The following is a 27,214-nucleotide window of genomic DNA, read 5'->3' on the forward strand; positions in this document are numbered from 1 at the left end:
TAAGCAGATCTAATAATAAACGAATTCGCTTTTAATTTTAGCGATGATTTATTGAAATACACTGTGTTTCCTTACGGAATTCAAAGTAAAGATTTGCAGATTTCTTTGTTGATGGATACCAATGGTTGCTTTGATTGTTGAAAGCTCAAGTGAAGAAAATGTGTATTTATAATGCACCGTGCAATAATTTAAGACCAACAATTGCAAAGGCCTCAACTAAATTTTGTAAACAAACCTTGCAAAGCCATTCTGTCTCGAACCGAAGTCCGTCAACGCAAACGAACAAGGTAGGGAACAGGTACACTGAACCAAAACATCCGCAATACTTCGAATGATTATTGCATTGCTCGAGCCCTTTAACAATATGCATTCGAATTTCGGATGATTTTCTTATGGTTGAATTCGTCGTCAGATGATGAACATCCATATGACTGTCATCCAAATACAGGATGATTTTCGTTTGAAAATTAGCTATAAAACATATGGCACTTAGAGTACAAACATTTAAGAATAGTGTGACATGCAAATGCTTTTAATTAGATTTATAATTTGATTATCTACAATTCCATACTGAATAGCCATCATAAGCCATTCCATTATGGATACAAAAAATTTTCGTGGTAGAGAAAACCTCCTCCACCACGAATTAGCCAAACATTGGTTTTAAATCCTTTACCTTTGTTCGTAAAAGCTCTGATAGCGATGCATATGCTTCCACCTCGTTTGTCAGCTCAGATCAGCAAATGACGTTCGATAGAATTATTTACATCATCGTTTTGAATGATTTGCGTTATGGGGCTGAACCAAAACCATATTTATTTCCATTTACCTAGTATGACAGTCATTCTTCAGAGAGCATTACGCATTTCAACTGAAGGCCCTATCCCTTCTCATAACAAGTTTCATCCTGTATTCGAGAGGAAAATCATCTGATTTCAAAACAACCGTCATCCGATTGCAGCTATCATTCGAAAAAGCGATTTCGGTGTTTTGTTTTGAATGGTCTGAGGTTTCATTCGATCAGAGGATGATGTTTGTGTACAGTGTAGGGAAAATTCTCCTCTTCCCGATTTTGATTTAGGTTTGTGAATAGAGTTCTCCAGATGCACAAAAGTGTGCGTGAGACCGCGCGCTACATTTTTAAGTAGTTGTGATATCGCTGAATGCTGGAGTTAGTGTTAGTGAGGAAACAAATCAAAACAAACTCCTGTCAACAGTTATGAAAAATGGTAAGAAATGCAGCCAAATTTATTTATAATTATGGATATTGAAACATTATGCTGATTATTTCTAATTATTTATAGGATTCAACTGAAGCCACGGATCGATATCAACAAAAGAAAGGGTTTTGCCATGGACTTGATCCCTACAGTATAAAGGTTACACAAAAAAACATTCCGTTGAATGTGACATTCGCGAAAATCTACCAGTTTTTGGTGCTGGATCCATGTCCTTTTTCCGGTAACCCGAAGGATTGTTCGAAGGCCATGGACACAATCCTTTACTTTAAGAATGGCTGGGTAAAAAATGTAGCAGGAGCAAAAGTTCAAAATGTTCAGGTTGTTCACGGATTTGTGCACCACTCGTTTGCGCTGGAGGAGAAACCGTTGCAGCCGTGGATTATAATTAACGAGGAAGGCACCATACTAGCGGCCCACTGTACGTGTGCCATCGGAATCATGGAAGCTTGTAGCCACATAGGTGCAACGCTAGTTGCCCTCGATGGAATCCGTGTAGCCGTTTTTGAGAAGAAGGTGATTCCCATTGTGTTTACATAAAATTAAATTCATTATTATTATTATACTGTTATTTTTCCAGCTATCCGTCACGGATCTTCCGGCTTATTGGAAGAAGCCACCGAGTGCCATCACCGAGGACCTTCATAAAAAGTTGTCTGAAATCAACTTCGGGCGGAAAATAGCTCGAGATAATTCCGTTCAGCAATCCGAAGTTTCATTCGATTCGCGGTGCCGAGACTTGTTGCTTCTGATTCAGGAAGATGGCTGTGAAGTAGCTGCCATGTCGCAGTTCTGTGGCGATGCGTCTATCGATTTCAAATGTTTGCCATGCAAGGAGGATGATTGTGTGCAACAAACTATACAAGACTTCTTTTTGCAACAACTATTCAACAGTGCCAACCAAACCAAAAGTCTCGATGAGCTGCGGAAAATGGCTGTAAGAATTTTTAAGCGATTGCCCCGGGATCCAGAAGTGATTGCCGATATTGAAAAGCTCACCGTTGAGCAAAGCAAGTGCAAGTGGTGGAATTCGGTTCGAAGCGGTCGTATCACCGCGTCCGTTTTGAAGGATGTTTGTAATACTTCTCTAGTTAAACCATCTTTATCGCTTGTTAAAAGAGTGTGCTATCCGGAGCAGATGAGTTTTTCTTCACCATCTGTGAAATATGGTCTTAGGCATGAAGGAAGTGCAGTTGATAAGCTTTTTTTATCAGTTTCAGAAGTGCACCAAAACTTAACAAAGCATAAGACGGGATTGATAATATCACCAGATAATCCACACTTGGGAGCATCTCCAGATGCTGTTTTTCGTTGCTCTTGCCATGGGTCAATAACAGTGGAGGTCAAATGTCCTTACTCTGCTAGAAGCAACACAGATACGTTAGATGTGTTGCTTAATCTAAACGATCCATATATATTGAAGGATGAAAATCAAAATATCTGCCTAAACACTAGGTATAAATATTATTACCAGGCTCTGATGCAAGTCCATGTGGCCCAAGCATCTTTCGGGTATTTTTACATCTGGACTCCAAATCAGACACTCATATTTGAGGTTAAGAGAAACAATGTTTTTTGGAATTACTGTAAAGACAAGGCGACAATTTTTTTCAAACATGTTATCATTCCGGAACTTCTGGGTAAGAAGATAACAGTGTAAGAGGATGAAGGAAAAAATTGATTATTCCACATTGCAACAATTGATTATTAAACTTTTTTTTGTTGTTGTTCGTTTTTATTCAATAAAACTTGTTCCAAAAAAATTCCGAAAAATACTTCCGAATAGTCATAATATAAGACAAACTGGTGCCCACTGGAAACTAAATTTTGCTGAAGGGTGGTCAACTATCTGCTCAACAACTTTCCCAAAGACACCAAGAAGTTTTTTCTTCCAAGTTCTCCAAAATCTGAGTTTTCAAAATTTTATTACTTAAATGGATCGTGAACACTCACCCACTCTCTTTACCCTTCCCCCCTCCTCAAATTCTGTCATCGTAGTATGTGAATACCCACCTGCAACTAAACGTATTTTGACTTTCTCGAAAAAAAAAATGAAAAACATTCTTTTATTATTTTTGAAGTTTAATCATCATGTAACTACACTAGGACACAGATTTACTAATGCCGCTGCAATGACCCAAATTTGATCAACAGCGAGCATTCCGTTATTCCATCGTTCCAGCATGGATATTGGAAGCGTATCCGAAAGAATCAAAAAAATTTGTCGAAGAACGCCAAGAGACGCTCAACGTGGATTCGAAGTGATGACAGCTCCTTAGAATGAATGGCATCCATTGGCTCCAGTTGACGGGTTTTCTTCTTGAATGCAGGATATGCAACGCTGGCATTCACCGTTAGTAGAAGATTTGCTATCAAAAAACCTCGATCGGCTAAAATGAAGTCTCCTTCTTGCAAATTATCTAAAATGCCCGACAATCGCACAATCTGTTTGTCAGATATTCTACCTCCGAAAGTGGGGGATACGAATATTATACCTCCGGAAGGACTAATCCCTATGAGTACTTTGACTGTTTTATGACGTTTATAAAAGTAATAAACGTTCGCGTTTGCTGCCATGGCTTTTGGATCAGGTGAGGATCATATCCACTTCAAAGAAGTCGATGATCACTGTTACATTGTCTTCGTACCTTTTTTTAAATGTAAGTGGCGTATGCTTCTTCAAAACATTCGGTGGAGGGAAACGCACCAACTGCTTCATAAAAGGATACTTAGCATTTATAGTTGCATAGAATCGCTCAGAAATCGTGGTCTGAGAATATTGATAAATGTAGCCCAGACTACAGAATGCCTCGTTTAGCCTCAATTTCCGCAATACCATAATAAGTAACTGATCCTTCGGAAATTCGTGAAACTCTGGTAGATCTTGTTGCAGCGCATCAAATAAACGTTTGAATACTCGTCAACAGCTTAGACTGGTATAGTAGCGACATTTCTTATCATCAATGATCAACAAAGCCGCGGAGAAACGAGTGCCCTCTTTAGCGATGTCTGCATCATTCTGTAACCGTGTCATTTTTTTCAATGAAACTTCGTACTTTTTCTCCACACGGCATAGATTGTGTTTCAAGTCCCGTATTTCTTTTTCACCGTTGCCATTGGTTTGCGTGCACACATCAGAGTTAAATGTCTGTTCCTTCATCTCAGCACCGGAATTAAATGACTGCTCCTTCATCTCAACATCGACTGCATCACTCGAAATCAAGTTCACGATCATGTTTTCGGCGTTGCCGTTGGTTTACGTGCGCACATCAGAATAAAATGAGTTCTTCTTCGTTTCAGCATCGCCTGGCTCACTCGAAACACACCCTACGTAGGAATTGGTATGCTTAGTAATATTATCACCACGGCAGTGGCCTTCAGTAGATCTAGAATAGAATATTGATATTTCAGTTCAATAAATTGAATCAAGTATTTTCTTTTATTTTTCATCATCACTGAAAAACATGCAACACTATATTTTCTATTCAATGACACTAGAAATATCCACTTTACCTTTTGGCAATAGTTCCGATCGTCAAGGTAGGATTATCGTTAAGTTTCAGCGGGAGATTTTTCGTTGGTATCCAATCGATGTTGTTGATGTCATCTGGATTGGCTGGCTTTCCGGACACAAAGTGGCGGCTGCACACTCGATGATGCTGTCTTGGAACTGCCGGAAGCTGGCAATTTCGTACCCACTGTGAGTGGCGAATTTCCAAAAAGTTTCGGTGTGCCCCGGTGGCACGGATATCAATTTTTGGGATCCTGAAAAGTTGGTGGTTCTTGTTGTTTGCGTAAACAAGACAATCCGGCACATTACACTTTAGAGTCATATCGCACCGATCACCAATTCTTGCAAGAAATTATAACAATAATCACTAGCGTGCACAGGAATCTTCTTAAGGAGGGGCATTTTTTTCTATGGTGCATTTAATTCTGGGGATGGGGAGTACTCCAAAGTGCGTGGTGAATGATGCTGTCCACCCACCACTGTTCCCTACTGTTCAATTTAGCTAATTTTATTTATTTTTTACTGCGGTGGTGGTTCATCTTCTTCAATGGAAACTGCTTTCAGACAGCCAATGGAATTGGCAATTTAATCCCATCGACAATGTCGATGATGATCAGTTCGTCAAATGGTTGTAATAGTAGGGCTTTAACCGAAATGATACATTTGCTGCAATGTTGCTGCCTTGGTGGTTGGATTCAGCTGAAGTCACTTCAGATAAGGATGATAGCTACTACAAACCGACATGAATTACCAATAAGAATCGCATTCTCCTTTCGCATGCACACTGTGTCGACAAGTACAAGGTTCAAACAGTTCGCATAGCAGTGAATATACAGTATATTGCTCTTGATCAATCCAATCTTGATCAGTGGTGTTGAGTACTTGGCACTGATGATGTCTGCAAGTAGTAGACGAAATTCGCGTTTCTGTCAAAAGATAAGCAATTATAACGGAATTAAAAGGAAATAAACCAACACACTCGAAGCTCTTCATAAAGCGATTCCGTTAAGAGGTTCGACAAATTTAAGGGCTTGAGAAAATCAAATTTTTAGTGAAATTCCAAAGGGATTTTATGCAAAATTCCGAGGATAATTTCTAGTTTATTACAGGAAAAATTTCTGAAACTCTAAAGAAATTTCAGTTCCTAGGTGTTCTGAGAAAAAATCATGAAGAGTTCTAAATATAATTCCAGTGGACTTCTGAGAAGAATTTCAAAAGAGCTCTTAGGAGAGTTCTAAAAAATCCGAGAAGAACCTCAAGGATATTGAATTCTGAGGACAGTTCCAAAGGATTTCTGGGGAGTATTCCAAGAAAATTCTGCGAATAATTTCTAGTAAATCCTGCAGATAGTTCCAAGATAATTCCGAAAAGAATACCAAGGAAATTAAATTTTAAGTTAAATTCCAAAGGGATGTTGAGGAAAATTTCAAGGGAATACCGATAATTTATAGTTCATTCCGGGAATAATTTCTGGATAATACTGAGAAGATTCATCTGAAACTCTAAGGGAATTTCAGTTCCAAGGTGTTCTAAGTAAAAGTCAAGAAGAGTTCTAAAAATAATTTCAGAGGACTTATGAGAAGAATTTCAAAAGAGCTCATAGAGTTCAAAAATTTTTGAAATGAACCTCAAGGAATTGAGTACTTGGCACTGATGAAGTCTGCAAGTAGTAGACGAAATACGCGTATCTGTCAAAAGGTTAGCAATTATAACGGAATTTAAAGGAAATAAACCTACACACTCAAAGCTTTTGATTTTCTCGGTATTCCTTTCGAAATTATCTTGGAACTATCTGCAGGATGCACTAGAAATTATCCGCAGAATTTTCTTTGAATTCTCTCCAGAAATATTTTAGAACGATCCTAAGAATTCAATATCCTTGAGGTTCTTCTTAGAATATTTTAGAACTTTTTTTTTCTCAGAACACCTTGGAACTGAAATTCCTCTAAAGTTTCAGAAGAATTTCTTCAGTATTCTTCAGAAATTCAGAAATATCCTAGGAATTTCTTTGAAATTTTCCTCAACATCCCTTTGGAATTTTATTCAAAATTTGATTTTCTCGGTATTCTTTTCGAAACTATCTTGGAACCAGTGTTCGGAAAATCATTCTCAAATCTCATTCATTGAGCCTCTCTGCGAGAATAAACTCACGTGTGAATGCGGCAAACAAAATTCACGCTTGAGATTCTCATGCATATTCACGCACTCACACTCACAACGCCGAAAAATCATTCCAGCTTTAAACTCATAAAAACCACTCAAACGTCAATTGATATCATGCCTATGCATGTTGTGTAAGTTTTCCAACTGCTGATGCACAAACAAAAGTAATAGCAATGAATAACGCCAAAATATAAAGCAATGAATTTTTGAACCTGAAAACTCATCGGTGATTTTTGCGACGTTGAATTTTGCAAGGCAAAACTCATAGGCGCATAAACTCATGCATGAGATTTGAATTTTTTGATTTTTCCGAACACTGCTTAGAACTATCTGCAGGATTCACTAGAAATTATTCGCAGAATTTTCATGGAATCATCCCCAGAAACCTTTTCTTTTGGAACTGCCTTCAGAATTCAATACCCTTGAGGTTCTTCTCGGAAGTCAATTTTAAGTTGTCCGTCCATTCACCAAAACGTTGTAGTTTTTCTACCAAAAATGTTCAATGAAGCTTGCCCCTCCATTCGCCAGAACTGTGAAATTTTTACATCCGGAATTTTAAAATCAGCTTGCCCCTCTGTGCAGCAGATTCTTGCAAATCTTACACCAGAAATTTTTAATACAAACTTGCCCCCAGAAAATTTTATGCCAGAAAATTTTAATTGACTAGAACGATGCAAATGTTCCATCGTTAATGTTCAATAAAATTTGCTTCTCCAATCTACTGATTGGTACAGATTTCCTTTTTCCATTTTCCACCAGACATTTTCAATATAGCTTGCTTCTCCTATCATCAAATGTTGCAGGTTTTCCATCAAATAAAGCTTGCCCCTATTTCCAGATTTTTCATCATAAATTTTCAGTAAAGCAGCTTCCCTCCAATCATCAGAATGGTGCAAATTTTACACCAGAAATTATGATCAAAGTTTGTTTCTCTATTCAGCAGAAGAATGCAAATTTAAGACCAAAAATTTTCCGAAAAGCTTGCCCATCCGTTCACCAGAACGGGGCAGATTTTCCACCAAAAATTTTGAATATAGCTTAATTTTAAATAAAGCTTGTGCCTTCGTTTACCAGACCAGTGCAAATTTTCCACCAGAAATTTTCTGTTAATTTCATTTATCAGAGCGATGCAAATTTTACACCAGAAATTTTCAATAAAGCATGCTCCTCCATTCACCAGAACGGAGCACCAAAAATTGTCAGTGAAGTTTGTTTCACCATGCACCTTTGTGGTGCAATTTTCAGGCTTTGCCTCTTGATGCACCATAAATTTTCAATGAAGCATGCATTCATCAGAACGATAAAATTATGCACCAGAAAAATTAATAAAGCTTGCTTCTACGCAACCTTAAATTTACCATCTTCTTTTAACCCTCCATGAACAATCTTGAAAAAAAATTTAGACCAAATTTTTTTTGTATGCACTACTGTGGTGTAATTTTTTGACCAATTTGTGGTTCAATTTTCAGGCACAATCTCAAAGGAATTGACGCAATAAAAGGTTTTCAGTGCCCTTATATTATGAAATGAAGTTATTTTACCTTCAAATCAAGTTATCAAGAAATCAAGTTATTGTATTTCATAATTTTGTAAATGTGAAAATAAAAATCTTATTTATTAAAGGGGGGGGGGGCAATTGCCCCATCTTGCCCCACCCTGTGCACGCCAGTGACAATAATCATAAATACATATTTATCGGTTTGAAAACGCACGGCCGACTAGATTTGACAAAGAAGTGTAAACAATGTCTGCGGCTGTCACCATCTCATTGTGTGCGAAAGGTTATTCTTCTTCTTGTTCCTTTTTTATGTATATTATACGTTGGACTTAATGCTGGGCTTAGACTAGGCAAGTCAAATGATCAACTCAGTTGAATTCAATTGGCTTGCAAAGTTGAGCCTGGTTCAACTTTTTTCAATTCAAGTGAGTTGATCAAGTCAGTTGAATGGCATGGTTTACACGTTCAATTCACGTTCAAGTCAGTTGAATTCAACTGACTTGATCAATTGACTTGCCCTATATAAACCCACCTTAATGCTGGGTTTAGACTAGGCAAGTCAAATGATCAACTCAGTTGAATTCAACTGACTTGAACGCGAATTGAACGTGTAAACCATGCCATTCAACTGACTTGATCAACTCACTTGAATTGAAAAAAGTTGAACCAGGCTCAACTTTTCAAGTCAATTGAATTCAACTGACTCGATCATTTGACTTGCCCTGTCTAAACCCAGCTTAAGTGTTCGTGATATCGTGCTTGGAGATCTCTATGTAGGTTTCGTTTCGCGAGAAAATTGCCTTACAAGGTTTGTTTACAAAATGGAGTTGAGGCTTTTTCAATTTTTGGTCTTGAATTGTGTAAGCATTAAAGAGGGATGGGGTGCTTTCAATTTTCTAACGATATCTTTACTAGAGAGGGACATATCTTATTTAAGGATGAAGAAATCAAATGCAGAATGCTGTAGGATATTAATAAGAGTGGAGGAGCAATTGGTATGATTTTACAAAGTCCTACATTGCAATGCATTGGGAGATGACGTGTTGAAAAATTCCGAAAAACTGCTAAAGTTATTGTATGACACTTGAATTTAATGCTTGTCGACTTTTTTTCTGAGATAATCCTGAACTGTGGTAAACCAAGCAAATATTGTATTGTGATATACAATGACTTGTTCAACAGTTCAACGTTTGATTACTCAGCAATAACACCTCTAGCTACAATTCATATTTAGAGGGGAATTCCTATTTACGAAAGGATTTTTTTACGGATCCCTTGATACTTCGGTTTCGGTAATGTGGATACGATATGTGGTCAGCATCCTGATTATTCGAGCTCAAGCGTCACAGTATCCGGAAAAATGAATAGCTGCAAAATCTCTATCCATGAATAAGCATTCTTATCTGCAGGTAGTACGTGTTCATGCAGATATAATAATTTCTGGTAAGACTTTTTCCTTGATACATCCCAACTATCGCCTTATCCGTGATTTTGGAAGAGGAATGACCGTCATAACCGTATTTATGCTCGAAATGAGATGACGGTCAATTTATATGTCTTTTTATTTTTCCTCGGAGATATGATGGTACCACATGATAGATGTTAGTGATATTGCGAATGAGTGAGAAAAGCAAAAAACGATATCTCACGATTGTTGTATAATACTGGTGAGAAGTTTTACGGAGAGAGGATTCTCAGTTGTTTTGATTATTAACCGTAGGAATCTCCTTTGTCAATCTACAGGCTGTCAGGTCCGTGATGCAACTCAGCACTGATTCCACTTATAAAGTTCACTTGCACATTTATCATGATTTGATATGCAAGTTTTCAAAAATCTATTAATTTAATCACAATTGTCAACAAACGAAGACAAATTTACATGCACGAGTAATTTTCAGTTTTTATTCATCGAATTGAACTTTCTTTTTGGAAAATGATGCAGGTTGTAAATGTAAATCACAAAATATTCCCATCTGTGAATCACAGGAATTCACCGATACAAAGATTTAACCAAAATTCAGAATTCAGCTGGTAACCCTAATAAAAATTGTATGGTTAATTTGCTTAACGACGTGTTCTGGGTATCATCCAAACCATTTGTGGAATAGTTCAATGATTTGGGTTATCGTTCGTTTATTGTTATTTTTTATTAGGGAAGCGCAACGATAGCAGTTTTGTTTTCAGCCAATTCTTGTCCGAGTAATGAAATGATGATTTTTTTACGAAATTGCATGGTACTAAACTCTAGGCGGTTAATCTGCATAGATCATTACTTCAGTAATGTACTCACCTAGAGCATGTAATTTTTGTGTGCTCAGTTAACAACTTATATTCTGCTCTCTAAGAACTCGTTCAAGAAACAAAAATAACGACAATCCTCCGATTCCAATCCGATACGGTTCTTTCTTGTACACATAAATTTTGCATAAATTCCCTGCATCGAATCTTCCCTGTAAGACATAGCGGACAGGCTCGGTCCACCCTGTTTTCTCGGTTTCACCCTTGCACAGGCATACATACATACGCAAGGAACGATAATGGTGGCCATCTGCTTCCAGAAGACGCCCTTTTCGTTACCTTGTTTGTAGCGGTCGACCCCGTCCGTCGTCGACGCGGTTTCTGAGGTTCACTTTTTATTTGTCGGATCGTTATGGGGATCTCTCAACAAACCAGATCCACAAACATGATCCTTGGGCCTTGCTGCTCCGTCTTCCCGGAGATGTGAAGCATATTTGACGCGCGATAAGCGCTTTATGATTACATTATGGTGATTCATTTCGATCCGTACCAGCCGGAAAGGAGCCGTCTGGTTTGTGCGTGTGTTGGAAGATATATACCTTTACCCACAACAAGGGGAAAACAGATACCTACCGACCAAATGAAAGGCCGGAGGTTTCGGTTCATAAGATGGGAAGATAAATATTTTACTTCTTCGTTGGTTCTCGGCGCTGCTGCCGCAGCAGTATTATTACTTTATTTAGATTAGAATCTTCCGCACGGTCGCTAGGGTTTGGGGGGGAAACATCGTCACTGACTTAGGGTCGTTGCTTAGATGGGAATCGGACGATACCAGCTCGGCAGCAAGCGGCGAACGATGTCTTGACAAATTCGAAAATAAGCGATCAATAGCTAATAATGTGCCACGATGGTTTTCCCCCGATACGGTGTTAGTCAATGATATGATGGCCAGCGCCATTTCTGTTATCGCTATTCGTTATTGTCTCGAATCTACTACCCAATACACGATATGATAACTTAATAACCCCAATTATGACTTCCACCACTCTTCGCCTAAACTCCCTTGTCGACGAAATCCATGAACCAGACAGCCAGTGAAGCCAGTGTGTGGATCCCCGGCGGCAATAATGATGACAGCGGTAAACGTTCCGACATTAAAACATCATCAATAGCGCGTTTTCATGCAATCTAAATCAATAAAAAAAAATAAGAGCTACATGTACCTAGTACTAGGAAACAAAAACAACATCAACCAAACACGGAACGGAGAGAAAAAGACACAATTTGTCGTTGGTAACAAAACATGCCACCGATTGTCCTCAAATTAAGTTATTATAAATTCATTATTTGCGGACTCCCTCTGCGCTCAGACAATTGCTCGGGATGGATCGACTCCTACAACGACACCATTGCATTGGTTGGTGCTGGCTGGTTGGCCGGCTGTCTGGCGGAAAAGTGCTGCCACCGCCCCCGAGGAAAAATGACAGATCGATGTACAAATGTTTACCGATTTTGTACCGGGTCCCAACTTCCTATGCTTGGAGAAGATTGCGAAAGAGTGAAAAAAAATTCAACACGAACAACACTCTGGGCAAACAATAAATGGGCTTCCGATGTCCGTCCGGGTGAACAACGCAACGAATGCCACCCAAACCCAACCGGAGAGAGGAAAGTGTCAATTATATCGGGAAATTGTGTTTGAAGTGGCACGTTGATGGAGAAGCAAAAACAAAACCAGGAATGGTGACTATGGGTATTATTAGTTGTTAAATATTCATTAGGGATCTAGTTTTTCACAATGGGGGTGGAATTAATGGCCGGCTGGCTGGTGTTGAGAAATTTGGTGGAATGTTTTGTTTGGCATTTTTTGTATGGCATATTCATGGAGGTTAAATCAACCTGCTTGAATTTTTAATTTGAAGTTTATTGAAAAGTAGCTTTTATAGGGTAGAGCACTACTTCGTCGTAATCGCTTATTTCCGTTCTATCGACCAGAAAAGATCAATAATATCAATGATTTCACCATGCACAAAACAATAATCGGTTTGTTCCGATGCGCTAGTTCATTTGCTACAACATAAATCATGTTTGAGCGCATTGGATGAATATTTACGCTCATTGTTCTCAAATCAAAAGAAGCGCTCCTAGCGAATCCCATTTTTTTACGTTTATCCGTAGGACGAAGAAAATCTAATAGCGTTTCAATGCGTTAGAACGGAATTGAAACGCGTAGAACGAATTTAGAATCAAGAAGCAGTATTAGATTTTAAACAGTATCTCAACAATTTGTGGCTCTTTATCAAATCCAACGGTATGGCAAGGTGAATAAATTTAGAAGTCATTTTTGACAGAAATATTCCCTTTTTTGTACAAACCCATTCATAAATAAGAGGTAAAGCGCAGGGCGTAGTAGGACGGAGATTAGATCAAAAACCTTACCTTACTTTAACTTAGCAGTAACACAGCCCCGGGGAATTACCCAAATTCACATTTCCCGATTCCAAAGAAGCAGCTTTTTTACAGAAACCATATGATTTTTCTGAAGAAAAAAAAGGGAAATCCCAAGGGGTACTCAACTTTTCACACTGTACTGTCAAGTGTTTTACCACTCGTTGCAACTTTATTTACTCCTAGGAGCTTCACAATTGGCTCGAAAAATGTCGAGGAAAATCTCTTAAGTATTTCCTGCACCATGAATCTCACCGAAACCAACAAATCTCAACCGATTGCAGGTTCATATCCCGTTAATACCAAAGGTCTTCCGGGATGGAAATTTTCCCGATTTCCCCTACGTTTTTCATCAGATATTCTTGCCAGTCATTGGTTTCAATAGGCGATTCCAATAGAAATTAAGCGATTGTTTCAGCCTCTGTCCGTCAATAGGGGAACCCTCAAAAGAATGATCACGGTGGAAATTTTCACCGGGGTACCCGTGATCTCTGCTATATGCAGTCGATTTATGTGTTTCTGCAAATGTCTAGCATAAGAATTTAATTCGTTTGACTTTTGTATCTCTTTATTAGTTTTTGTTTGTCAAGATTTTCATCGTCGCCCACTGCACAGTGGTGCAGAATGCAGATTTAGGTGGAATGATATGTTTTGAGCCTGAAGTTAAAACTTTAGACTAAAAGTCTTTTCTACAACGTTGTTCCTTATAGTTGGGCCCTCATTTTTTTGGCAATGAATTCTTGGGTGGTTCGGAACGTAGACAACATATTTTAATATCATATGGGTGGAAAATTCGTAGAACAAATAATTTCAAATTCTTCATTTTTCAAGATATATTCGAGCATGAAACTAAGTCAAATTTCAATAAAATCACTTTGAATAGTCAACCTTTGGTTACAAAGTTGATAGATAACACGTTAAGCTTTGCTATGAAAGTTGTTACAGCAGTTTTCAGTTGTTTCAGTCTCGAGATGCAAATATTATAAGCCGTAAATTACCTTAAAAACATAAAATTAACTTGAAGCACCTCTAAATCATCACCGATTTTGCTGAAAATTTGCACAGAAGTTCAAATTAACATGACGAACAGTAATCACGGTTGACTTGTTACATTCCGAACATTTCGTTTAAAATGAACAGGTCTACTATACATTATTGGGTAAAGTTATAGCTGAGCTAATTTCAAGCAACTTTGTTCAAAACAACTTTTTTGTATCTCTTAAATTGGCCGACTTAGAGCTATTTTCTTGAATTGAGTTAGGGTGGCTCTAAAAAAACAGTTGTTTTGCTCTAGTTTTCTTATTTCGAATTTTCTCAGCAAAGGTGTCTTCAAATAAATTTTAGTGTGCATTGTTTGTTAACAGCAATTAAGTCCTTTTGAAATTTTAACACTAATTTGATGATTTTCATTGGTAGTACATTGCATAAGGTAGCACAACTACATAAGATCGTGAACTTGGTAAGCATGAACGTGTGTAATTGGGCGCTGGAAAGAACACCATTATCAGCGACACGATAGGCTTGGGTGGTTTCTTCGAGGTCACGTACTTCTGAATCGATCAGATGAACTGGTTCGAGGATCTTTGATTTTGTTGGGGAACATTTCGACCACCATCAATCAGGTTACACCTTCATTTCTGCAGACGTTTCTTTTGGACTGGTCAAATTTGCGTGAACACCGTATAGGTTGGATGCATCCCAGTTTTTTTTTCCACTGCCCGCTCCGCTCACTTTCAAATGAGAATGAAGCTTAATGTTTGCCATATTTAAACCATCAAGGAAATTAAAAATGTAAACACTATCACCAAAGTCAGTAAAACTTCAGGATTGCCAAACTCATGAGATATTGACACCTTGATTGGTACAGTTTGGTCTACTTCGGCACGTTTGGCACAGCGCTTGCCACAGCTCTCGGAACAACTAAATCTTGCCCGTTGGGAACCCTGAAAATTTACTTATCTGATTTACTTCGCGAAATTGGAAGAACCTAGCAGTCGTGTCATCAACACCACTGCGACCAGTAATTTGATCTATTGTAGTATATCCCGTGTCCTTAGTTTAGTGCATGTCGTATTACTCCATCACTATTGAGAAATGATGAAGTATTCGATTTTTTTTACAGTTGTCATTCTTGCATTTATCGCAAGGATCCTACTCTAATTGAAAGGTCCCGCTATTTATACCCTTGGGAGTGTAAGAATACCCTCCAAAGGTGCACCCCTTTGTCAGTCAAAATTGGATTCCTTACCAACAAAATTAATCATGCATCAGAACCCTAGTCTTAACCACTTCAAACTAGATAACAACGAATAGAAGATTAGAAATCACATCGATGAAGACTAACTAACTCATTTTTTTCCTTGTTTCAAGATCATCCTTGGTTGGCAAAGCGTCGCGAGTCTTTTCACTATCAACAAGGCATAAAAAGTAACAAGGACTAAGATGTGTTCCTTGTCCTTGGATTGCTGAAAAATCCTGTTTCCCTAGTTTGAAGTAGTCAGGACTAGGAATCGGTAGTAGATCTCCCGCAACGCACCACGAAAAGGTGATCTACTCACGTTACGGGGCACTAGCGACAATTCGAGAGACCCTAGTGATCTGAATAATTTCGCTCCAAGACAGTAACCTCCTATATCGCCAGGTTCACGGGATATTCCACTTTGGAGCCAATTCAGACAAATCCCATATGCTACGTGTACTCTATTTACGCGATTCCCTTGCACAAATGGAATCACTTTAGATCAACGTAAATGAAATTAATTTCATGTATTGTGGAAAATATGTAATGCTATTGCGTAGTTTTGCCATTCTACATGACGACATGCAATAGTACGGAAGGTAAGGAACATGTTTGACACAACAAATGAAATGGAAGTAAGTTTGTCCAGAATGCATTTTTTTTTTGTATAAAACCTTCGCGGAATGATTTTCTAGACGCAATGCATTTGGGGAAAACACTTTGTTCGAAAATTAAGATAGCATAAAAGTTTCAAAATTAGTGGTACGAAGCCAACGGGGCCACTTTCATACCCAAGGGCATGACCTCCCCCCCCCCCCCCAACGCACCGGGACTAAGGTCCATAGAAAAATACTAAATACTATGCAGCAAGCACTATGGAAGCATCCCAAGGAGGTCAAATCTGAGGAAGACATGAAGAAAAAGTGGGTTTCCGTACAGAAGAAGCTGCAGCCAGATGTTGTACCGCCGGGTAAAGCAGTGCATAAGAACGCTCGTGAACGGTTGTCGGGCTCTGCCAGACGATCGACGACTTGCGATATCTGTGCATCTGAACTCCGATTCTTACCTCCACGCGGTGCTCGGTGGAGTTGCTGGCTATGATGCGTTGTAGCCAGAAACGCGAACAAGAACGGGGGAGTCCGAAGGTTTTGAGTGTGTGCAGGATGGGACCTAGTCATGTCTTAGGCCCATCCGATTACCGTGCTCAACCTTTCTGGCGGCAGTCAGTGTATGGACCTACTTCTAGCGTCCACGTTTGAATCAACGGAGCGATTCGGGCTGGCAGATGGAACCTCCCGTCTTAAGTGTTTCCGTTCAGTGTGATAGGGGTGAGGCACTGTCCTATATTTTTTCCCCTAAGGTTTGCATTGGGAACAGACTCCGGCGGCTTCGGCCCGAGAGGGTCTTTCCCGTACGAAATAGTTGATGATGCAAAACAGAGTCAGCTATTGTTAGGGTCGACGGACCCTGGCGAAAAATAAACGCAGCGGGAAGATTGTTCTCCTCACGGAGGCAGTCAAAGGAGGTGGAAAAGTAGCGTGGAACCATCTCGACGTGGCTTCAGCGGTTCAGCGTTCTGCTGGGCATACTGTTGAGGCCCACATGGATCGGGGTGGTTCGCGTTACGTGCTAGAGGTTAGTGATCCTGCTGATGCTGAAAAGCTGAAGCAGATCACTGAACTTAGCGGAGGATTCAAAGTTCGGGTGGGTGCACACCCTACTTTGAATAAAGTTCGTTGCGTGGTATCAAGTGTTGATATCATCAACGAATCGGAGCAGACTCTGAAGGAGCATTTTGCTACACAAGGTGTAGTAGATGTCCACAGAATCTGCAAGGGTAGTGGCGAGGGGAAGGTTAACACCTCATCCGTGGTGTTAACTTTCGTGGGGACCAACTTTCCGGAAACGGTTAAGTTTGGTCTCCTCAGCATTAGGACCCGAGCGTACTACGCCTTGCCCTTGCAGTGTTACAACTGCTATGGGTATGGGCATGGTCGCGCGGGTTGCAAGAACAAGACCAGGTGCAGGGTCAGTTCAGGGGTCCATCCGGTTGCCGAGAAATGTGGAGCAAAGGCCTTCTGCTCCAATTGTCGAGGCTATCATCAGCCGACTAACCGTAGGTGCCCTACCTACGTGAAGGAAGCTGATATTCTAAGGATCAAAACTAACCTTGGTGTCTTCTTTGGGGATGCCAAGAAGGTTTTTTAGCGACGAGCGAAGCGGGAAGTCTTATGCAGCGGTTGCTGATAGGACGGCACCTGTTGACTCTGGTAAGGGTCAGCAGGTGCCATTTTTGTCTTCCCAAGGGAAGAAGAAGAATAAGGCCAAGCAGGGAGCTGCGAAGTCGAACCCTCAGGGCAAGGGAACAGACGGAGCTCCATCTGCAAAGGGTGCGAAGGCCGGCAAAAAGGGGACTACCCAGTGCAAGAGTACTGGGGTTGGTGCTAGTCCACCTGCCGGTCTTACGCAAGTTGCTACCAAGAGTGGAAAGACTACTGGTAGGGAGGGCAAAGTGCTAACCCAAGAGGTTGGCACCGACCCCTTGCCTGATGCCGAAACACCAACCGATAAGGACAAACAGCTCCTGGAAAAGTTGGTGGAAAGTCTACGTAAGGAGGTCGCCCTTGACAAGGGGAAGATCAAACAGCTCAAGGAGTCCAAGACTCGCCTTGAGATGGAATGTGCTTCCCTTGTTGGACAACTCGAAAGAGTTGGCGTTAACCTTGACTCTGATGAGAGCGAGGCTACTGCTCCCGTGACCCGTAGGAAACGGAAGCAGACCGCTGGCCTCGAGGACACTCGAGGTAAGAAAAGCCGGAAAAAGGAGAAAATACAGCACCTTCTCCCCCTATTGACTCGGTATCGGAGCGCGAAAGCGATGCTGTTGCCGGTAAAAAGTAGTTACCATGTCTGATGTCCCACAACAAAATGGTAAAGAGCCATCGAACGTAATACTGCAATGGAATGTCCATGGGTTGCGATCAAAGTTATCTGAGATCTAGCTATTGACAAAGAAACTGAACCCTTGTGTCATCGCTCTCCAAGAAACGATGGCAAAGGTAGCAGATCTACCTCCAAACTATCTCGGTGGTAGATATAAGTGGTATATTAAGCCTCACATTAATGCCTATATCCACGGCACTGGATTGGCTATTAGAGAAGATATACCACCATTCAGTTTCCGTATAAGCTGACTGTTGTTAGCTTATACATGGCTCCGAGGAATAGGGTTGGCAAGGAAGTGAACGTCATCGGCAAACTGCAAGATCTCATCTCGCAGCTGCCTGTCCCTTATGTGATAGTGGGCGATCTGAATGCGCATCACCCCTCCTGGGGATCACATAAGACGGACGTTCGTGGTGAGAGGTTGTATCAGCTACTGGACACGTTGGGTTGTTCAGTGCTGAACGATGGCAGACCGACTCGGTTCGATCCCACCACCGGGGTAGAGTCCGTGATTGATCTGGCCATAGCCTCTTGGGATGTAGCCAGCCAGTTTATCTGGCGGGTTGACGACGACTTACACGGAAGTGATCATTTTCCTATCTCATTGTCACAGGCTGTAGACTAGGGTGTTTCATTTTGAAAAAAGTGATGAATTTTTGATAGGCCACCCTCCAGTTCGATTCATAGCCCCAAAATATGAACCTGTGCAAAAAATGGTAAAGATTGATGAAGGTTTAGAGGTCGCGCCAATGATTTGGATTTTGTATGGAGATTTTGGTGAATTAGTATGGGAAATTATTGATTTTCGTTTACATTGCTCTAACTTTGGTTGTAGTTGTCCAAACGTTGAAAAAAAAAATATGTGGTTGTCATGACAATGATCAACAAGCCTGTTGTTGTTGCGATGAAATTGGCGTTGTTGCCTTGTACATATTCATCTGTCAATTTACCCTATTTTGCCATTTTTTCACATTTTTATAATTCTTGATACGCTGCAAAACTGAGCGTAGCAACTGTAGGCTTTTTGTTTATTGCCATAGCAATAACATACTAAATTTTTTCGACATTTGGACAAGTAGAAGCAAAGTTATAGCGAAATAAGCGATTTTTTAAATTCTTCCATAGTAATTCCCATACAAATTTCAAATCATTGGCGCGACCTCTAAACCTTCATCAATCTTTACCAATTTTTGCACAGGTTCATATTTTGGGGCTATGAATCGAACTGGAGGATGGCCCATCAGAAATTCATCACTTTTTTCAGAATGAAGCACCCTACTGTAGACCTCCCGTCTACTGTGACAAGGCTGAGATGGAACCTTGAGAAGGCAGATTGGGACAGCTTTGGCAAAGAAGTCTGTCGCCAACTGCCTGGTGATGACAGGATATTGAGACCAGGTGACAGGACCCAAATCTTGAGTAAGGCCGCTCATCGTCATATCCCAAAGGCTGGAGGGAGAGGAGGTATGAAAACTGTTCCTTGGTGGGGGACAGAAGTTCATACAGCGATTAAGGCTAGACGTAAATGTCTAAGGGCGCTGCGTAGGTTGCAGCTTGATGATCCTTCTAGGGCCGATAGATTGAGGGAGTTTCAGCTTGCTTGATCTAAATCTAGAAGCGTAATCAAAGCTGCAAAGCGGCATACATGGTCTGCTTTCACCGCAGACATATCGGAAACCACTAGCTCTGGTGAGCTATAGCGAAAGGTAAAGTCTGTCGGTGGTAAGAACAGACATGTTGAGAGGGTTATTAAGTTGGATGGCGATTACACGAAAGACCCAGGACTTATCAGTGAGGCCTTTGCTGATCAATTTGCCAAGGTGTCGGCAAACAGCAATCACAGTGATGAGTTCCTGCGTGTAAAGTCATTGGCTGAGGGGAAGTACCGCTACTCCCGTGACAGGCAGTGTAGTCTAGTTCAAGACTACAACAGGGTATTCGTGCTTGGAGAGCTCAACTGGGCCCTGCGCCGCGGCCTTGGTAAGGCTGCGGGCCCTGACGACATCGGGTATCCCTTGCTTAGGAGATTACCCTTTGTCGGCTGATCGGCTCTTCTTGCTACTATGAACGAAGTCTGGCTTTCTGGCCAGATGCCGGATGAGTGGAAAGAAGGGTTGGTTATTCCTATTCCCAAACCTGGGAAGGATAAAACCCTAACAGAGGGTTATCGACCGATAACCCTGCTGAGCTGCATGGGAAAAACACTCGAGCGGATGGTTAACCGTCGTCTGTCAACCGAGCTGGAGAAGCAAGGACGGATCCACCCACGGCAACACGCATTTCGATGCGGCTATGGGTCGGAGACGTTCTTCTCTGAGCTCGATCATTTATTGGACAAGGCCTCGTCGGAAGATTTGCATGTAGATGTAGTCTCCCTCGATTTGTCCAAGGCATATGATATCACATGGAAGCTTCCTATCTTGACTTCCCTCAAGAGCTGGGACTTCCAAGGATGTATGTTTAACTACGTAGAAAACTTTCTACAGAACCGTAGGTTCCGAGTATTGAACGCTGGCGCAACCTCTTCTTCGAGGTTGCTGGAGAATGGCATCCCGCAAGGGTCTGTACTCTCGGTTACACTGTTTCTCATTGCGATGAACTCAGTGTTTGAACGCATTCCCAAGGAAGTATACATCATTGTATACGCCGATGATATTACCCTTATCGTGTTAGGTAAATACGGTAGATGCAGGATGCAGTTCAGTCTGTCGTTGACTGGGCAGATGGTGTTGGGTTTGTGATTTCCCCCGAGAAGTCCAAACTGCTGCACGTCTGCTTTGGTCATCATCACAGACCGAACCTGCCTTATGTTAGTATCGGTGAGCATGCGGTCAAGGCCGTACGCGAGATGAAACTGCTTGGTTGTGACTATTGATAACAAACTCCGATTTGTTAAGCACGCCAAGTTGGTGAAGGATAACGTCAACAATAAGTTCAATTTCCTTCGGACCCTAAATGGTCGCTTCTCTGAAGCCTCTCGTAGTACATTGACCAAGGTTGCTAGGGCTCTGGTTGTCCCTAGCATCCTTTACGGGGCGGAACTGTGGAGCAGGGGTGGTGTCTCCCTGCTCAAGATTCTGGAACCTCAGTACAATGAGGCGTACAGAATTTGTAGCGGAGCGCTGAGGTCTTCACCAATAGCTTCTCTATTGGTGAAGAATGGAAAGGTTCCTTTGGTGAATGTTGTCACCGAAGACCTGGCCACCAAGGCGCTAAGGCTCCTAGAAAGGGATCCCATTCTCAATGACAGGCCCACGGTTGCAAGGGCGAGAGAATGGTGGAGCGGCCCAGCGAGCTAGGCTGTGACAACGGGCATGGGATGCTACTGCCCCGAAAGTTGGTTGGAGGGTTAAAGCTATATGCGGGGCGGGGGCTAGCTCTAGTGTGGCGAAAGCTGCATTTCGGGAGGTCGCTGCCTCATACGAGGGAAGGCTCAAGCTATTTACGGACGGTTCATTAATCGAAGAGGAGGTTGGTTATGGGGTGTCTGGGGAGGACATAAGCCGCTGCGGCCGGTTACCCGGTCTCTGTGGTATCTTCTCAGCTGAGGCCTATGCTCTTCTGCAAGCTTGTAGGCTAGCAAATGGGTCTCAGGCCGTTGTATTTTCTGACTCTGCGAGTTGTCTCTCTGCCCTTGAGCATGGGCAAGTTGGACACCCGTGGCTGTTAGAGGTGCAACGGTACGCTAACATAACCTTTGTATGGGTACCTGGACACGCAGGTATACCAGGGAATGAGGCTGCTGATAAACTAGCTAACCAGGGTCTTCTTGCTCGACTAGAGGCCACTCCGGTGCCCTATAGTGACGCTACCCGCTGGGTGAAGCAGACCTCGCGATACGCATGGAATGTGTCTTGGCATAACAACCGTGATGCATTCCTGCGTCGTATCAAGAACACTACACAAGAGTGGAAGGATGCACCTAATTCTCGAGATCAGAAAGTTCTGACTCAGCTGAGGATTGGTCATACACGGCTCACTCATGGACCTCGTTTTAGCGGCAGTGTGGCCTACTGCCAGGGATGCGGAGCGGTATTAGATGTAAATCATCTATTGGTGGAGTGCCCGGCAAGAGAAAACTGTACTCAACTTCCTGAGGGCGTTAGACTTATACGATATGATATAAGCATGAGTAAGTTGAAGTGGCATTAGAAAGAAAATGACTGGTAGTCATGCCACTTCATTCGACAAGAGGCAGTCTTAAGGTCTAAAGACCAAGGTGTGTGAGGGAGAACGACCGACCTAACGGGGGACACAATGATGAACCAGCTGATGTTTAAAACCCGTATCGAATGAACTAAATTCTCCTCTTGTAGGGGAACAGTTTAAAGAGACGTTAATAGACGTATCCAGATGTTTTACAGAACCCAATGAGTGGAGTTAAGCGTAAATGCCAGCGTACGGTTATGGTATTGAAGTCGAATGAAATAAATATGCCAAAACTTACTAATGGGTTATATGTTTGAAAAGGATCGATCAACTAGGTAATTTTCTACTGCGTTTTTTTTTTTCGTGATGCAATTTGATGTGGGAACACCCTTTATACAAATAGACGCCATGTTCCGTTTGGAATTCCAATTTATCCGTCAGTGTCATTCCAATTCGGCACGAGACCTGTTGAACCAAAACAATTGCTACTGTTATTGGTGGTGATTGGAGAAGAATGTCTACCTGCTTCATCGAGCTTTTCAGGTATTAACAGGTACAATCTCTAAAACCAAGCGCAATGAAAAGGTAAATTCGTTTGATTTAAACTGATTATCAACTTTAAATAGAATAACAACAAACGTGACCAAATTGAAAGTCAAGCGAAATTTTGAACAATCACAGTGTTGCGCGCATTGGCTGCCTTGGTTGCTAAATGGTGTGTTTTCAAAGGGATCAGATAGCGTTTCTTAGTATATTCTAGTCTCTTTACCCAAAACTATAATTTTAGTCAAAATGATACAAATATATTTCCAGAGATTCCTACCAATACAAGCACCGTTTCTATCGTTTGAAGTCCCCATCATTCGAAATTCATCCCAAACTCATGGAAATACTCACCCTCTATTGCTCTGTCATGTTAAAAGCCATTTAAACCACAGCTTACATTTGTATTCTCAGCTGGGTGTCAACCGCCTAGAAAAGGTTTCAAAATCATGCAATTGCTCTTATGAACATTTAATTGCACTATTTATTATGTTCAAAATTAATTCTAACACTTTTTCTATTGGCAAACCATTTGCCTGACTGGAATCGAAATTTTCTTTTAACCAACATGCAAATAGGAATACCCAACCGGTACATCACCCCAAATAGCATACCGCAAGCAAAAAGGCAGAACAAAAAATCGCCATCACCCATTAAATGAGATTATCCGCTCCGCTGGAAAAAGCATGAAGTGCGAAGTAATTTAATTAATTTTGCGTCAACCACCTATAGCATTTTAAATTTCCCGCTACTGCCATGATTCACGGCTAAACAAAACGCCATGAACCGGAACCCTACTGTGGGTCTTCCTTCCCACAATACACAACACCGTTCCAGACGAGGCGCGTGAAAAATCGATACAGTTACTGGGTAGAAAAACGGCACACGAAACTAGTTTTTCCGTCGAAATTTTTAAATTCATCACTAATCCGCCGCTCTCTACGTACGCAAGCCTTACAATTGAATCGATTCAATAACGTATTTGATTTATTTATTGTAATCCATTTTGCAGAATAAATTATCCTGCAGAGAGGCAAAACAAAAATTTATTCCATCCTGTTGACGTTGCCCGATTCCCGTGGTTTTCCGATAACGCCAACAAGGGCTCCCGCCATCATCACACAACGATTCAGATCACCACCACCGACCGGGAGCCCGGGTGAAACCAGCCAGCAGCGAACGAACGGCGGCAAGCTTTTCCTACTCCCCATTTTGAGCCCATGAAATATTGTTTGTGTACTTTTCGCCTCGCTCGCTCGCTCGCTGGCTCGCTCATCTACACTCGCAGTCAAACATTGATTTTCCACCACACCACGCGCCCGCAATGATGGTTAGCTGACATGGTAGGCCACGCCTACCCTTCTCGCGACGAAGAAGCTTATGAATATCGGGTGATGGGAAAGAAAGAGTGAGAGGGAGAGTTTATGTGTGGGCAAGCAAAGTTACACAAAGTAAATGGAGGAAAACAAACTTGTTCAGCGAGCGGGAGAGAGCCGGAACGAAAGCCGTGTTGAAAAGAAGGGAGAAAAAGAGTAAATATGTACAGAGAAACCATTGTTCGCGAGGCACCGACGGGGTTCAGCAAATATTATGAGAGTCGAGTTTTTCTTTCGGTGTTCCACTTTGTGCGAGCGTTCGCTCGCTCTCTGTGCGGTTTCACGAACACATGCTCACTCACGCGGAGCGAGAGGAAAATGCGCGTGAGAACAGCGGCTGAGAGTGTGCTTTGCTCAATCTCAACGAACGAGCAGCGCACCTCAGCCACTTTGCACGCGGTTGCATGGCAGGGGCCCTCTGCTGCGAGCCCACGCCTCTTTGTTGATTTTTTTTATGTCGTTTCTCTTCTGCTCGCGGAGCGATAGGATTCATGTTTCATGTTGTTTTGCCATCGTGTTCCTTCTTTCGCGTTAAGCTTCTTAGTGTTCGCCTTTTTTTTTTGCTTTTACTTGCTCGCTTGTTACCTCCGCCACTACTGCTTTAACATATCATTCTACATTTCAACACCTTCGGTTGTTGATTTGATAAAACAGTCTATAACAAACAAGCGAGAGAACGGAACGTGTGCGTTACCAGGGAGCTGTGCACCGCGAGTAGTCTCGTGTTGAACTCACGCCGTCCCGTGTTGTGTTGGTCTTCTCGGTGAGCGGCATGGATAGCCGTGACTGTTATGAATACTTTTGGATATGAAGATTATTCAGTGAACTTGTGAATATCAGAATTCTAATCGAAAAACAAAATGCACAGCTACTGCTTAAGGCCATACAAGGTCATGTGTCCCCAGCCGGTGTGATCCTTCGGAAAACCCGTCGGTCAACGTATAGTTCCTACTTGTTCCAAGAACCGATCCAATCCGAGTGTAATTGTGATCTAGAAAACCCAGCAATATGCCACGACCATCTCGGGAATCATATGGGGATCAGAAACCGCCCTACTCGTATATCTCGCTGACGGCTATGGCCATCTGGAGCTCGCCGGAAAAGATGCTCCCGCTGAGCGACATCTACAAGTTCATCACGGACCGCTTTCCCTACTATCGGAAAAACACCCAACGCTGGCAGAACTCACTCCGCCACAATCTTAGCTTTAACGACTGCTTCATCAAGGTGCCAAGACGGCCAGATCGACCTGGCAAGGGAGCCTACTGGGCTCTCCATCCGCAAGCATTTGACATGTTTGAGAACGGTAGTCTTCTCCGACGGCGAAAACGCTTCAAACTGCACAAAACCGACAAGGACATCCTGAACGAGGAACTCGCAGCCCTTGCCAACATCAACCGGATATTCCTAGCGCAGAACTCCGGAGCCGACACCTATTGTCCCACAATGGTAGACCCAATCCACCAGCCGATGCTGCACTCCCCCATCGAACCACATTCCCCAGTATCCGCACCGGCTCCGATTTCGCCAATATCCATAACCGAATCCTCCACGCCCCTACGGCCCAAGCGGGCCTTCACCATCGAGAGTCTCATGACCCCGGACGGCCGATCCACCCCTCACGCACAAAGCCCCAAGAAATCCTCCAAATCTCACAACGACAAACTGAACCTCCTGGACGACAACCCTCGGATACCGGGACTTCTTCAAACACAAACCCTCCCACCGGCCACATCCCTCCCCGGAGTCAATATCCCGCCATTCTTTCCCTACCCGCATCCCGCTTTCAGCGCCTACGATCTGCCAATTCATCCGCTTCTAATGATGGCCCCCCTCGGAGCCATCCCACCTCATTACTTTCACCATGCATCCTATCACAATCTAACGCTACCACCGCAAGGAGCAGGAGGAGGAGGAGGAGGTGGAGGACGCAGCGGTGGTGTAGGTGCGCGAACAGGTGCGATAGACTCCGGAACCGGTTCCAGCGGTGATGCCGGTCCAACCGACCTCAGCCGGCTGGGACACGCACTGCGAACGGTGTGAACGACGTGTGACAAATCACACACCCGCAATTAACCCTACTTGCGATAGAAGGCTGTTTGTTGTTTACTATTTGTCGGAGTTTTTTCGATTGTTTGTAAAGTGAGTAAGTGTCGTTAGAATTATTAAGATCTGCAACCTATGCAAAGCAAAAGTATTGATTTTCCTTCGATTTTACGAAAGGAAGTGACTGTAAATCTGTCATGATAGCAGACCTAGACTAGAACATAACCTAAACGAATTGAATACGTAACAGTTCAAAGTGTGTGTGTGTGTATAAAATGATTGTACAGAGAAATACAAAGTGGATGTTTATTTATCTGAACGTAGGAATCCTAAGATGAAGTACGTGAGTGAAGGATCAATCAGTTTTTTTTTTCTCTTTTGGCAATCGACAACTAAGTGTAACAACAGTTAATCGTTTCTGCAAAGCTGCGGATGGAAAACTGACAAAATCAACTCTATGTGGTATTCGTGTAAGATTGTATACAAGTATTTAATGCCAATAGCACAATTCAGCAAGTAAGAAAACATACGAAAATATAAAGTGTTTAAAAGATTATATTAACAGTGATATTGGTTTGGTATTAATAGAATTATTGGGAAAGCCGTGAATTGTTTAAAATGTGGATACAGTCAACTCTCCATATCTCGATACTGAAGGGACCATCGAGATATGAAGGGAGCGAGATATAGAACAAGATTAGTCTATCGAGATATGGAACATCGAGATACGAAGAGTTGACTGTAATATGGTACGACGATGCTTACGTTAACTCATACAGGGTTTCCGGTTCCTTAGTGCAAATATTTTAAGAGGTGATA

At 41.9% G+C, this 27,214-nt stretch overlaps 2 protein-coding genes across 2 annotated transcripts in view; both read left to right on the forward strand.

The window, feature by feature from the left end:
- LOC135713003 (uncharacterized) overlaps positions 1-18,249 on the forward strand; it is a 46,051-nt gene extending 27,802 nt beyond the window's left edge. The window contains exons 3-5 of the mRNA XM_065236089.1: positions 1,305-1,754; positions 1,819-2,878; positions 17,642-18,249. Of these exons, the coding sequence (XP_065092161.1) occupies positions 1,305-1,754; positions 1,819-2,878; positions 17,642-18,249 (2,118 nt within the window). The remainder of the gene's footprint in view (positions 1-1,304; positions 1,755-1,818; positions 2,879-17,641) is intronic.
- A 7,108-nt stretch (positions 18,250-25,357) lies between these two features.
- On the forward strand, positions 25,358-26,651 carry LOC135713004 (fork head domain-containing protein FD5-like). The gene has a single exon (XM_065236090.1). The coding sequence runs from the start codon at positions 25,358-25,360 to the stop codon at positions 26,390-26,392; it is 1,035 nt and encodes a 344-aa protein (XP_065092162.1). The 3' UTR covers positions 26,393-26,651.
- Positions 26,652-27,214: the final 563 nt, after the last annotated feature.

The sequence above is a fragment of the Ochlerotatus camptorhynchus genome, unplaced genomic scaffold (genome assembly GCF_037179485.1).
Source record: "Ochlerotatus camptorhynchus isolate MF236.1 unplaced genomic scaffold, CSIRO-AGI_Acam_v1.1 ptg000529l, whole genome shotgun sequence".
Classification (NCBI taxonomy): Eukaryota; Metazoa; Arthropoda; class Insecta; order Diptera; family Culicidae; genus Ochlerotatus; species Ochlerotatus camptorhynchus.